Raw genomic sequence first — 14,060 nt, forward strand, 5'->3', positions numbered from 1 at the left:
CTGAATTATTAATTGCTATATAAAATTATCTTTTCTCCATCCCTATAATTCATGCCATTTTGGCAGCCTTTAATACCATCAACCTCCTTCTCCTCTCTTTACTCTGGGCCTTTGAGATACTATCCCTTACTGTTTCTCTTACCTATCTAACTACTCCTCATCAACTTTTGCTGGATACTTATCCAAGTCATGCTTGTTAACCATGAGAGTCCCTTAGGCCTCAGTCTTAGACTCTCTTCTCTTTTCTCGATGTATTATTTCACTTGGTATTTTCATCAGTTCTCACAGATTCGCTTATCATTCCTACCTTCATTATTCTTAGATCTACTTATCCAGCCTTAACTTCCCTTTTGATCTCCAATTTTGCTTCTCTAGTTGTTTTTTCAACATATAAAACTGAATATCCTATAGACATCTTAAATTCAACATTTCCAATCTGGATTGATTATATTTCTCCTAAACCCTCTTTCCTCTGTAACTTCCCAATTACTGTTGAAAGTACTACCATTCTTCCATGGACTTGGGTTTGCAAACAAGGTGTCCTGTTCAAATCTTCATTCTCTGTCACTCCACATATCCAGTATGTTATCCGACGGTATTAATTTGACGTTCATAACATTTTCAATTAAAAGGGGAACAAAACTACTTTGGTCAAGATTACATATAGAGTTTTAATTTGGGGGTTTAAGACTGCACTTTTCCTTCTACCAAAGCTTCCTTTCATTTGCTATTTTATAAGAAAAAAAATAAGGTTTATTTTTAAGATTTAAATTTAAGATTTATTATCAGATATTCCTATTTGGTTTAGTTATTCCATTCATCCTGCTAATTAAGAGAAATTAACATTTTATTGAACCATAATTCTTTTGTTCCTCTCTGAATAGCCCCATTATTAGAATCAGAGTATTTTTTTTCTCATGTATGTAACTGATTTTAATGCTAGTTATCTAAGATGGTAAACTATAACTTGGGGAAAATCATTTAAATGTAAAAATTTTAATTCAATAAGTTATAATTTCAAATTGAAGGAATACATCTTGAGAAGCAAATAGGCTTAATTATATGTTTCTTATTTACAAAAAGAATGTTAGATGGAGTAAAAATCAGGATATCCAAGTAGAAACCACAAGACAATTTTTCAGCACAGGCAAACATGTAATGTCTTAATACCTATGGACTTCCCTTCTTCATGAAGGGGTGGTTTGGGAACATCTCATATTTCTTCATTTGAGTCATGCTTGATCTTTAAAATGTTAGATTAACCTTTGATTTTGTTTTTTGATGTGTGCACATGTGTTTCATTTCCATTATTTTAATTATCAAGTATATTGTTTTCTTGAGTTCTCCTAAATCTGAATCAGTTCCAGTAGATCTTTCCATACTTCTTTGTGTTCATCACAATCATCATTGTTTACAGAATAAAAATCTACTATATACACGTACCACAATTTCTTTAGCCATTCTCTAGTCAATGGGCATCTACTTTGTTTCTAATTCTTTACTGTTACAATATGTGGTTCTATAAATATTTTGGTGTACATGAGGACTTTCTTATTGAAAGTTTCCTTGGGTAAGAGTATTTTATATTTATTGTATATATATATATATATATATATATATATATATATATATATATAATAGTAATAGGATTTCAGGTACAAATGGTATGAACATCCTAATCACTTTATCTATTTCCAAACTACTGTCCATAATGCTTGAACCACCTCACAACTCCACCAATAACACATTAGTTTGCCTGTCATTCCATACCCCTTCAACACTGGCTATTGCCATCTATTTGTCTTTTTGTCATCTTTGTCAATTTGTAGGATTGTTTTTGATTTCCAAAAGGTACAAACACCTCTGCTCTACTCCACCATGGAGGAGTCAAAAGAACATTTCATTGGATGAGTTACAAAATAAAATATGAGAAATGCTACCATGAGAATATGCAGGTTTCTTCTAGTAAAAGGATATAAACTCTTTGGGGAAGACTTGTCCTGTCTTTTTATCACTTTTACCCAACATTGCCTAGCACATTGTACGCAACTAATAACACTTGCTGAATATGAGTAGGTTCCATTGAGATATCTATGTGTGTCTCTCTATGTATCTATATAGTCAAACATGAATATATCATGTTTGTATTTATGCATGCAGTTATATATCTATCTACCAATCTATAAAAGGCAGGAGACGGATTTGTATGAGCCAAGTCCAGGAGTTCTTAACTCCGGAGCCTATAGATAAATTGGGGGAAGGAAGGGGTTGATCTGTAAACTTGAACAAATATATATAATTATAAAGATGTTTTTAAAAGAAATTTAAAATAAAACGTATACAAGCACAGAAAAACTTTTTTAAATCAACGTCTACCTAAAACTTAACATTTCCTTCATTTAAAAATGTTCCTCTGACCTCTACAGGCTTCATCAAACTTACAGCACCATCCGTAACCCACAAAAAAAGGTAACGAATGAATAGACCAATAAATCTCGTCCTCTTATTAGTTTTCAGAGTGATTTTCATTCCAAATTCATTAACGGTAAACAAAAGTTCCAATTATTAACAAATAATATATAACATTGTAAGTTTCAAATTATTTATATCTGAGTTTATCCACAAGAATCCGGGGACTGGAGGGTCCGCAGTTTCAGGTACATTGTCCAACAAGAAAATACTTGGAAAATGTTTTCTCCGAGAACTGAATTAATAAAGAACACAACTTCGGAATGCATGAATTACTGACTGAAAAAGAGGAGCGGGTTCTTGGTGATTTCTCTCGAGACTTGAAGGGGGAGATCTCATGTCTCGCGAGATATTCAAGATTGTATCTATCCCTAGAGCAGCAGGCCTGGGTGGTTCTTACGGGACCGAAGAGGCGTGACGAGGCGTGGGCGGTGCCCAAGGCTGATGACTTAACGGCGTCCAATGACGTGAATTGCCGCGTTCGGCTCTAGTCTGTGCAGGAATTCTTTGATTTTAATTGAGAAGATGCAGCCACAGTCCCAGCCTATATCTATGGGATTCCCCAGGGTGATCACGGTCAGTCGTCCCTATCTAGACCCTGGGACAGGGGGTCCGACTCCTCGCGGAGCTTGAGGAAGGAAAAGCGGAAGCTCTTCCGGGGGAGGGGATCACCTGGGAACGGACGGGGTTGGTAGGCTTAAACCGGGCGCAGGCTCTGGACAGGACCCCTAACAAACTGCTAGAGTCAGAAGAGCTCCTGGAAGTCCTCCAGTACTACCTAACCCCCTTTTAGAGATGGAGAAACTGAGCCCCGCGGAGGACCAAGTGACTTGTCGAAGGTGCTGTGGACCGAGGTTTGGGAACCTGGTCCTAGAACCAAGACTGCGACTTCCACCTACCTCCCTGGGCCTCGGTTTCCCATTTGAAAATGGGATGAACTCCTAAGGACCCTTCTTCTAGCTTTAAATATATAATCCAAGATAGTGAGTACCCAAGCCACGCCTCCGTTTCCCCTTGCTGGCCAAAAATCTTGTTTGACCAAGGAGGAAATTAAGGTATTGAAGAGCATACAGTCTTGAGATTTTAGAGAAAAGTGTCTTGATGCAGGGAAATGTTATTAACTTTTTTGGTTTGTTTTACTTGCTATATATCTAAATCTCAGTATGTTGCATATAATAGATGCTTAATAAAAAGAGCTTGATGAATGGGAGAGGGGAGGAAGACTGTGAATTTGTCAGAGGACCTGAATTAAAATCTGGACACTGGGCCTTTTTTACCTTGGAAATGGCACTTGGAATCCTGTGAGCCCCTTAAGATCAAGACACTGCTTTGCTAGTCACTTTGCATATAGTTGATTAATAAAACACTTGTTGAATTGAATAGAATCAGGACTTCAGGGACCCAAATGTGTTAAATAGTTTGCCCAGGTATTAAGTGACAGAGGGAGAATTTGATTTCAGGCCCTATGATTCCAAATGCAGCACTCTGTGTGCTATATCAGCTGACATATCTGTGGTTCAGGCTTCGTAATAGGTTAAAATTAGGGATTTTTAAAAATTTATTTAATGGATTAAATGACCCTCAGACTCAATTCCATCTCTTAATTTATGATGTTTTTCCTATGAACCAGGAATCAAAATTGGGGTTGCAGTGCTATCTCTAAGTAGTTGAGTCACTGGGCCATTCTTGGCCTCATGCTTCTGTCAGTCAAGCAGCTGTCAAGTCAAGAAGTCAAGTTAAACCAGCCTTTTTCTTTAATGCTCCCTAAATGCCAGGCATTGTCCTAAGCCTTGAGGATATAAAGAAAAGGAGGTGAGGGTGGAATCCTGCTCTCAAAACTGACAGTCAGATTGAAAGAAGACAACATGTAAACAGTTATGCACAACCATGTTCTATACAAAATAAATTGGCATAATCTCTTAGGGGAGACATGAATATTTAAGATGTCTGAGAGGGCTTTTGGCATACGATATTTTAGCTGAGATTTGAAGGAAGCCAGAGAAATCAGTAGATGAGATGAGGAGAGAGTTTCAGACATGGTTATAGTCAGTGAAAATGTTCAATCAGGAGATGCATTGTTTTGTTTATCTTGTGTTTTATTTTGTGCATTTAAAAACTTAATTCTGAGAAAGTGGTTCATAGCCTTAAGTTTGCCAAAAGGGTCCGTGACAGAAAATTTCTAGTCCTAAAGCATCATTTTCCAAGAGCAATATAAAGCACAGAAAAGAGAAGAGTTCTGTCCAATGTAATAAAGCCAGTCTGGTAAAATTGATAGGCAGTTTGGTGTAGTGAAAAAAATACAGCCCTAGAATATCAGTACCTGCGTTCAAATCCTGGCTTTGCTACCATGTAATTTAATCATTTGGGGTAATTCATTTCAATTACCTGAGCCTAAATTTCCATTTGTCAAAAAAAGTAACTTTACCATCTAAAATACTATAAGGACAAAACCTACTTCAGACCTGCAAACCAGCATTCTTCCTGTGACATTGCAGTTGTCTCCCTCAAAAGCCTAATGGATAAAGTTGAATATAATTGTAGTAGTGTGTTTAGCACTACAGTATGATTTAATGAATGAATAAAAAAGCATTTATTAAATTCTTACTGTATATAAGACATTGTACTAAAAACTGGAAATAATAGAAAAGATAAAACTTGCTGCCCTCTATTTGTTATATACCTTTTAATACCTCTCAAAATGATGCCTCGTTTATAATCTGCATTAGTGTACCAGCTTTAGAGTAGGATCCCTAGATCCAATGATGTGCTTTCCCAAAACACTTACCTTTTGCTTCCTTAGTTTGTTTTCTGTTATTTTCCCCTTATTCCTTCCCAATTTTCCCCTCTTCATTTTGTGTACTTTTTTGACCTAATAAGTCTCAGGAAGCAGGGCTAAATATTCAAGGAGGCATTTACAAGTAAATAAATTTTTCACACAAACAGGTTAAAGTAAAAGGAATATTGTCCAAGCATTGATTCAGGGTATTGTTCTTATAAGAACTAGTAAATGGTCTGTTAATAACTTATATCGATTTAATAAGTTTATGATGTTTATTCCTTACAGCACACTGACTGGTCTGAGCCATGGTTACTGGGACTTTTAGTCTTTCACATACTTTGTCTGTTGCTCACTTACCTTACTTTCCAACGATATCGACTTCAGATTGGGCATTTCATGTGTTTGGGTGAGTTAAAAAACAGGCCTTGGGGCCAAGATACAATCTAGGTGAAATATTAGCTGCTTCCACCTTCTTTATATATACCTAAGAGTGGAGTGTAAAAGTAACTTTGAGTTCTTGAAGGCCATGATGAATCCAAACTCTGATAATCCCTATGAAATTGGAAATGTTTTAGTTTGGAGCCTAATAGCATATTGCATGTTTGTTATATGAAGTTACTAGCCTACCTGGAAATTGGAGAAATCTGTTGCCAGAGGGTTGCTCTTATTTTTTCTGCCAGAACAACTCAAGGAGACTATCTGCTAAAAGGTAGAATTATTATAGTCTATATTGGTGGAAGAGAGTATCTACACTAATGAAATCATGGATTATTTAAGGATTGAAATAAGTGGTATACACATTATGAAAATGTCCAGACCTACTTACCCTATTTTTAATATTAATTTAAATGCAATACTTCAAACCCCAGTACTTTATACAAGTAGGTAGGTACTTAATAAATCTTTGTGGAATTGACTTGAGTTTTTATATGCTGTATGTACTTGAATGAATAAATCTTACAGTGGAATAGGCAATAAATTAAATGCCTCTAGTTCAAGAAGCTATCATTTTACTCAGTATCTTCTAAACTGTTAATAGACACTGTAATAAACATTGTTTTTTTTTAACTTTGTAAAAAAAAGTAATTGTAAATACATATGGGTATATATGGATTTTTACATGCATATATATTTATACATACAATTTCTGCCTTCATGGAGCTTATAATCTTATTTGACAGATAGGATAATGGAATGATTTGCCATTTCCTTCTTCCATTCATTTTACAGATGAGGAAATTGAGGCAAACAGTTAAATGATTTACCCATGTCATGCAACGAATAAGTCCGAGGCTGGATTTGAACTTAAGAAAATTAGTCTTTCAGACACAAGTCCCAGCTCTCTATCCACTGTGCCACCTACTTCCTCATATAATTTTTCCTTATGTTACATAAAATAAGTTTTTTAAATGCATTTTAATTATTAATAATCTTATACTATTTTAATAATTACTAATACCAAGTGACTTTCATTATGATTTGTTTTCTTTTTCCAGTAATTTTAGTCTATTCTGCTGAATATATTAATGAACTGGCTGCTATGAATTGGAGGTAAAAATTATTTACATTTTTATGTTTTTTGATAAAGTGCTTTATAACATATTCTTCAATTTCTCCTAAGTTAGAGTTCAGGAAACTGTTTCCAAAATTGTTTCATTTTATTTATGCTTTGGAGCAGAGGTTTCAAACTCACTGCCCTGGTACAAGGAGCCTAAAATTCCAACCTGTGGCCTGAACCAGTTTAAAATATAAATGGGAAATGTATATAAAAAATAAATAAAAATACAACACAACATAGATGATTATAATATGTAATCTTCTAAATTACATTTCCTTCCTTCCCCTTTCTCTATTAAAGTTCAATACTACTTCTTTGGAGTATATAGGCTTGTATTTAAGACTTGTTTTTTAATCTGAACAGGAGATTATGGGGCATTTCTTTACAGCTTTCTCATTGATACTTTCTCTAATTAGAAGATGGAATATGTTTTGGAAATTGGCAACCCTATAAACACCAGGTTTCTTTACTTGCAGCATTTTCCTGTACAGATACCTCTGAGCAAAGACCAGAATATTTTCTGGGCTACGTTATTGTTTTGTAAAAATTATAATAAAGTAATCAGAGGTCAAAAAAGACTAAAGAAAGTTTAAAAGAGAATAAAAATAACTGAGAAATTATGGATACTTTGAAGCAATATGGCATTGACAAGAGATTGGTATTAGTTTTGGTAGGAGATATAATTTAATTTTGAAAGAATTTGAGAAATTACAAGGAACAAAGCATTTGGTTAAAATTAATGTAGGAGTGATTTAAGGAAAACTTGTTTTGGAATAACTACACAGAAGAAGAAAAAGCGGCAGCTAGTTTTATACTTCTAATAGTGATGTAGAATGCAAATTTTGATCCAATAAAAAATATGAAGCTATTCCTTCAGGAATAACATTGTTTATTAATAGATGCATTCATCTTCTAACAAAGAATGATTCTCTTTCCTGCCTCCTAAGAGTAAAGAGAATAAAAGTGGATTTAGTCCTATCTCTTGCCTATAAAAAGAGTTTACACAATTAATTTTATTTCCCTTGTAATGGACTAGTATCAAAGAAAAGATGGTATGGAGAGAAATAGGTTTAGAAATTGGTTTTATGATGTGGGAATGTACTGACTCATATATTTCCTTAGATAATTCTGATGTGTATGGGACATTTTTAAAAAGAGTTTTCCAACTAACATTTTATTTTTTTTTAATAGGTTATTTTCTAAATACCAATATTTTGATTCAAGAGGAATGTTTATTTCCATGGTTTTTTCAGCTCCATTGCTGTTAAATGCTATGATCATTGTGGTATGTCTATTACAAAATCACAAATTTTAATTTTATCTCCAAGTTTATTTTTACTTATGTGTATTGCTCACCAACATTTATTTTTTTAGATTACATGGGTGCATAAAACTATGACTGTAATGACCGAGTTGAAAATCTTGCAACAGAAAAGAAAAGCAGAAAGAGAAAAAAGGAAGAAAACAGAATAATGTAGAGGAACTTTTACATTGAATTTTCTAATACCTATCTTTGCTTCCAATATTTGAATATCATGAAGTAGAATATATTGCAATGGTATCTTTAGTAGGCTCATGGTTTGAAGCAGTCATACATTCTTTTGTTTTTACTGTGATAGAGGAAAATATTCAATTCATTTATTTAACATAAGTTCTAATTTAATTATAAATGAAACTATATTTCCTTCAACTCCAAAGTTTTTATGCTGATTTATCATTATCATTACGGTCTAAAGATAGCCTGAATGACATACCAAGCTCTGTGATTTAAACATATTAGTGTTCCCTTTGTACTGTATCTATATTTGTTATTTTAGAAATTTGTTCTGATTTTTAAGTTATACACTAATCATTTATGGCAGTAGTGTTGCTTAGCCATTTGTAAGAATCCCTGCTGGCCACCAACTGACTCAGAAAACCACGTATTAATTTTATCTGTGTTCTATTGTATTTTTTACTTATTTTGTTAAATATGTTTCAATTATATTTTAATCTGGTTCTAGTACACTCAGCAGTGTTATGGGTTAGCTACATCTTTGAGACCTCTTATTTATATGATAAAACATCCAAAGAATTGCATCTCTTTATGTCCACCATTAAATGATGATTTTTGACAAAATTAATGGAATCTTGTTTGACACAGCTTTGATGAAAATTCAAGTATCTTTTTCCAAAACAAACTTAAATATCTTCAGAAAATAATCGTAGTTTAATGGAATATTCTTTAAATTACAGTCCCATATCTTTTTCCCTCATAAATAGTTTCTGTATAGATTATATGGACCGTTGTGACCAAATAAAACCTATGAGATAAAATGAATTGTCATGAAAATTTTAAAATGATGTTTAAAAATATATATGCTTGTGTAAGATTTAAATTAATATCCAATAACTCAAATTATTATATTTTATAAGATTTATTAATAATCACCTGAAGTAAAACAAATAAAAGGACAAAATTAAAAGCCTGAGTAAAGAAAAGTTTTCCCAGCCACATTCACAGGGGAAAAAAAGGGGGAGACTGAGTCACACATATTTTATCTACAAAACATAAAGATGTAAAGGGAGAAGGAAAGTGGGATGCTGGGATATAGAAGGAAAGTGGGATTCTGGGGAGCAGTTTCTGATTATACACTTGAAAATTATTCAATAATTATTTTTAAAAATAATGAAGTAGTTAATATATTGTTTCACAAAAGTCTTAGTGAAGTTTTAAGCATTAATGTGCTAAAAGAATTTTGGGACACATTTTACAAGTGAGCATACATCAGAAGATTCTAAGAAAAGGATTATGATAAAACAAATCTCGGTTTTATAGAACCTTTATATTTTTAGATAATGTTAAAAAATTATCCATCTACAATGAGATAGTTAATCTATTTTCTTTATAATGTGTATATAATATGTGTATTATAATGTGTGTAAATTTGACTACTTAGAAATAATACCACTAATTTTATTTTTAAAGAAGACAGTATAGTGTGATACACCCTGGTTTGTAGTTGCACGCAAAGTAACATCCAAGTTCCATCTCAGTCTAGAATTATATAGTTTATGTAAAGAATGATGAATGATTGTTTCAGGGAAAAAGTATACACATATTTCAGAAGGCAAATGGATAGAGCTATATTAATAACTTCAATGGTAATAATCACTAATATTTCTATAATACCATGTTAAAAACACTACATATTTATTTCATTTGCTTCTCTCAAAAACCTTGGGAGGTAGGTGCTATTATATTGTTATTATTGTTATTATTATTATTGCCATTTTATGGGTGAGGAAACTGAAGCAAACAGAGGTTAAATGACTTGCCCAGGGTTTTATAGTTAGTACATGTCTGAAGTTGGATTTCAATTCAGATCTTCCTGACTCCAAGTTTGATGCTCTATCTCTTATGCCACCTACCTGCCTTTTCTTTTCTTTTTAAAAAAAGATTTTTCCTAAATGTTTTAAATAAAAGAATAGATATTCACGTTTTCTAGAGTAAAAATAAAAGTCTTAATATTCCATAAATTACAAAGATGGGTGACTAAATTGTAGAAATTATGCATAAAAATTTGGAGTGCAAAATAATCTCAGATTTGGGAACTGAATCTTTTGTTGTTAAAAATATTTATCTTTTGTGGATAATTACATACTTATTAGCCAGGAGGTTTTGTTGGATGTTGGTTTGCCACTTTACAAAGTGACTTAAATTAATCTTAAAAATAAACAAGGCACTTTTAACCTGAAAATGTTTTATCACCTCTAATACTTAGTATAGTAACTTTTCTTCTTAGGCATATGTTGGCACTTAATATAAAATAGTATAAAGAAATAAAATATCATTATCGTTATTGTGGTTTAATTTTTAAATGAACATAAATCACGTCTAATTTGTTTGAGGTTCAGAATATATGGTATCGTGGTAATTTGCATAGTTGCCATGAGGCTTGAATATTAACTGGATAAATGACCATAGCATTTTGAATTCTTCAAAAATTACTAATTTGGGATGCTAAATGGTACCAGGTAGGGAGGAGAGTTAATATACTCTACAGTTTAGTTTACTCAATTTACACCAAAGAAAGAGACTATCGTGTTTTACATGCAACATTTGGAAAGTAAAAACAATTTGTAACTATTGATGTCAAACTCTATTATATCATTATAATAGAAATAGGGGTAGCTGATGGCAAAACCACACTGTATTTGAACTTAAACGATCTAAATTATACCACTGAAAGAATGATTTGTGGGTAATTGAAGTCACTTTTAAAAAGAATACAGTTGTGCTTATTCCCTATTAAAAAGATGTATGTATTTGACTCCACTAAAAAAGAAAAAAGAAGTTAAAAAACAATTTTTCACTAAAAATTCTACCTCATATTTTATCTGAATTTTTATCTTAATCCAGAACTCTCTTAGCTATAATTTAAACCCTTATTTTTAATGTAACAGAAATATCATGACAAATATTAAGAACTCAAACTCTTGGGGAGTGTCTTCATTATTATTTTCATATCACATTTAAATCATCAGGTCTGTCATTAGGACCTTAAAAGAATTTTTCAAAAGAAACAAACAACTATATAGATGATTTGATCTTGTTTCCAAAGCTTTTTAATATTTTTATATTCAACTACTTATTATAAATCTTAGTTGTGATTATTGGTAGGAAGAATTCTACAAACCTTAGTACCTGACACTGAATGCAGAATCTAAATCTGAATCTAAAGATCAGATCGTACAGAATCTGCATTGGTGGCCCTGCTTCTAGACCCTAATGTTCCTCTATAAAGTACAAATTCTTTATCCTGACATTTAAAGCCATTCACTGTCTGACTTCAGTCACATTATTTCCCTTCATTAAATGTTTGTTGCAAGAAAGCTGTTCTTGAATGCAACTTTCTATCTCTCCTTCCTTTATGTCCTTCACTGAACCCATTTCTCTCCCCCTTATGCTTAGAATTATTTCTCTCCTACCCACCATCTACCCCTGAGAATCTTTAGCCTCATTTAAGCCTTATCCTATGTGCCAACTCCTAAAAAAATACTTTCCTCTTCATCTTAGCTGTTTGTGACCTATGCTTCAAATTGTTTGTGTGTATGCCTATACACACATTTATACACACAGATACACATACATATACCTATGTATCTCTCTGTGTGTATATATATGTAAATATATATATATATATATATATATATATATATATATATATATATATATATATATATATAAAGTTGTGTCCTCCAGAATTTAAACTGCTTGAGGAAAGAAGCTATTTTAAAAATTATTCTTAGTGCTTTGTAAATAGAAGCCACTTAAACAGCCTTTTGAATTGTGTTAAAAAAAAAAACTGTATTCATCAAGCTTTCTTAAAAAGAGACTGGCAATATTCAGAAATAATTCTCAATTCATTTATTTTTATTTCTGTAAATAAGCAACCCTATTTCAAAATATTTTAGATAGGCAGTGTAAGGAGAGGAAGATTTGTGCTAAATCAGATATTTTTGTGACTTCCCAAAACAATATGTTACTATGTAAATACTAACATACTCTCTTCTTGTACTCAGATTTGAATGCAACAAAATATATTGACAATAAAATTTGATATGTTTTTCTAAAATTCTTGTTGATACACTTTTGCAATTCTATTAATTGTGACTATTTTGTGTCTGTGAAAATGGGGTGAGTTAAATTATGTTAGTTGCTAAGTAACTAAAACTAGGTTAGGATGAAGGCAAGTGGCTTTGGTCTTGTTTGTGATCTAGAGTTCTCAGATGTTTCAGGATAAGGAAAGACAAACATAGTGGATAGACTATTCCTTTAGACACAACACACAGTTGTAAATGACCATAGTAACCTAGTGTTTGACAAACCCAAAGAACTCACTATTTGACAAAAACTTCTAGGAAAAATAGAAAGCAGTATGACAGAATCTAGACAGACCAACATGTCAAACCACTTGACAAATGGTCAAAAGGATATGAACAGGCAATTGTCAGATGAAAAAATTAAAACTATCTTTAGTCACATAAAATATATCCAAACTATTATGATTTAGGGAAATGTACATTAAAACAATCCTGAAGTAACACTTTGCACCTATCAGGATGGCTAACATAACAAAAAAAAAAAAAGAAAAGAAAATGCTGAATGTTGGAGGAGCTGTGAATTGCTATAACCATTCTAGAGAACAATCTAGAACCATGCCTGAAGTGCCATGAAACTGCATATGCTTTGACCCAGCAATAATATCATTACTAGTCTGTATCCCAAAGATATTAAAAATAAGAGAAAAGAACCTCCTTAGAATAATCATCTCTTTTTGTGGTGGCAAAGAACTTGAAAGTGAAAGGATATCCATTAATTGGGGGATGACTAACCAAGTTGTGATATATGATTGTGATGGGATACTATTGTGCCATTAGAAATGACAAACAAAATGGACACAAAAAACACTTGAAAAAACATGAAGTGATGCAAGGTGAAGTGAACAGAACCAGGAGAATGTTGTATGCAGTAATAGCAATAGTGCATGATGATCAGCTGTGAATGTCAACTATTATCCACAAAGCAAAGATCCAGGATAACTCCAAGAGACTTATGACAAAACATGATATCTATTACCATAGAAGAAACAGACGGAGTCCAAATACAGATTGAAGCAAGTCACTTTGTTGCCTCTGAATTTTTCTCTAGTGAAAACAATATATTTCTTGTTTTGCCACATGGCAAACAAGGAAATATGTATTGTGTACATGTACAGCCTATACCATATCACCTACTTTCTTGAGGAGGGAGGATGATGGGAGGGAGGGAGAGAATAGGAATTGCAAAATGTCACAAAATAAGTATTAAAAATTCTATTGACATGTCATCTATAAAAGATTAAAACAACAAAAGTGATAGTCCTTCAATTCTGCTTCCATCCAGCTGATCAGATGTATCACTAGTCAGCACAAACATCCAGACCACACAATAAATATAATCATAGCATCTTGAAAATTGTCTTCTCGTTAAACTCTGCATTTAAATAAAAAAAGGAGTTTAGAGATTCAGAAACTGACTAATGTGACCACTGATAAATTGCTTATTCTCTACCCATATTAATTTTCTTATCTGTAAAGCAGGTATAATAATACTTTTACTATCTATTTTATATAATGATTGCAAAGAAATTCCTTTATAAGTTTTGAAGTGCTACATAGATGTACCCTCATTCCTTAAGATTTGGGCATAAGACTTAGGTGACACAGCTT

General features: G+C 32.6%; 1 protein-coding gene across 1 annotated transcript; it reads left to right on the forward strand.

The window, feature by feature from the left end:
- The first annotated feature begins 2,806 nt into the window (after positions 1–2,806).
- On the forward strand, positions 2,807–12,424 carry TMEM18 (transmembrane protein 18). The gene is made up of 5 exons (XM_007476205.3): positions 2,807–3,045; positions 5,534–5,654; positions 6,745–6,799; positions 7,998–8,091; positions 8,181–12,424. The coding sequence occupies exons 1-5, from the start codon at positions 2,995–2,997 to the stop codon at positions 8,277–8,279; spliced, it is 420 nt and encodes a 139-aa protein (XP_007476267.1). The 5' UTR covers positions 2,807–2,994; the 3' UTR covers positions 8,280–12,424.
- Positions 12,425–14,060: the final 1,636 nt, after the last annotated feature.

Source organism: Monodelphis domestica, chromosome 1, assembly GCF_027887165.1.
Source record: "Monodelphis domestica isolate mMonDom1 chromosome 1, mMonDom1.pri, whole genome shotgun sequence".
NCBI classification, from domain to species: Eukaryota; Metazoa; Chordata; class Mammalia; order Didelphimorphia; family Didelphidae; genus Monodelphis; species Monodelphis domestica.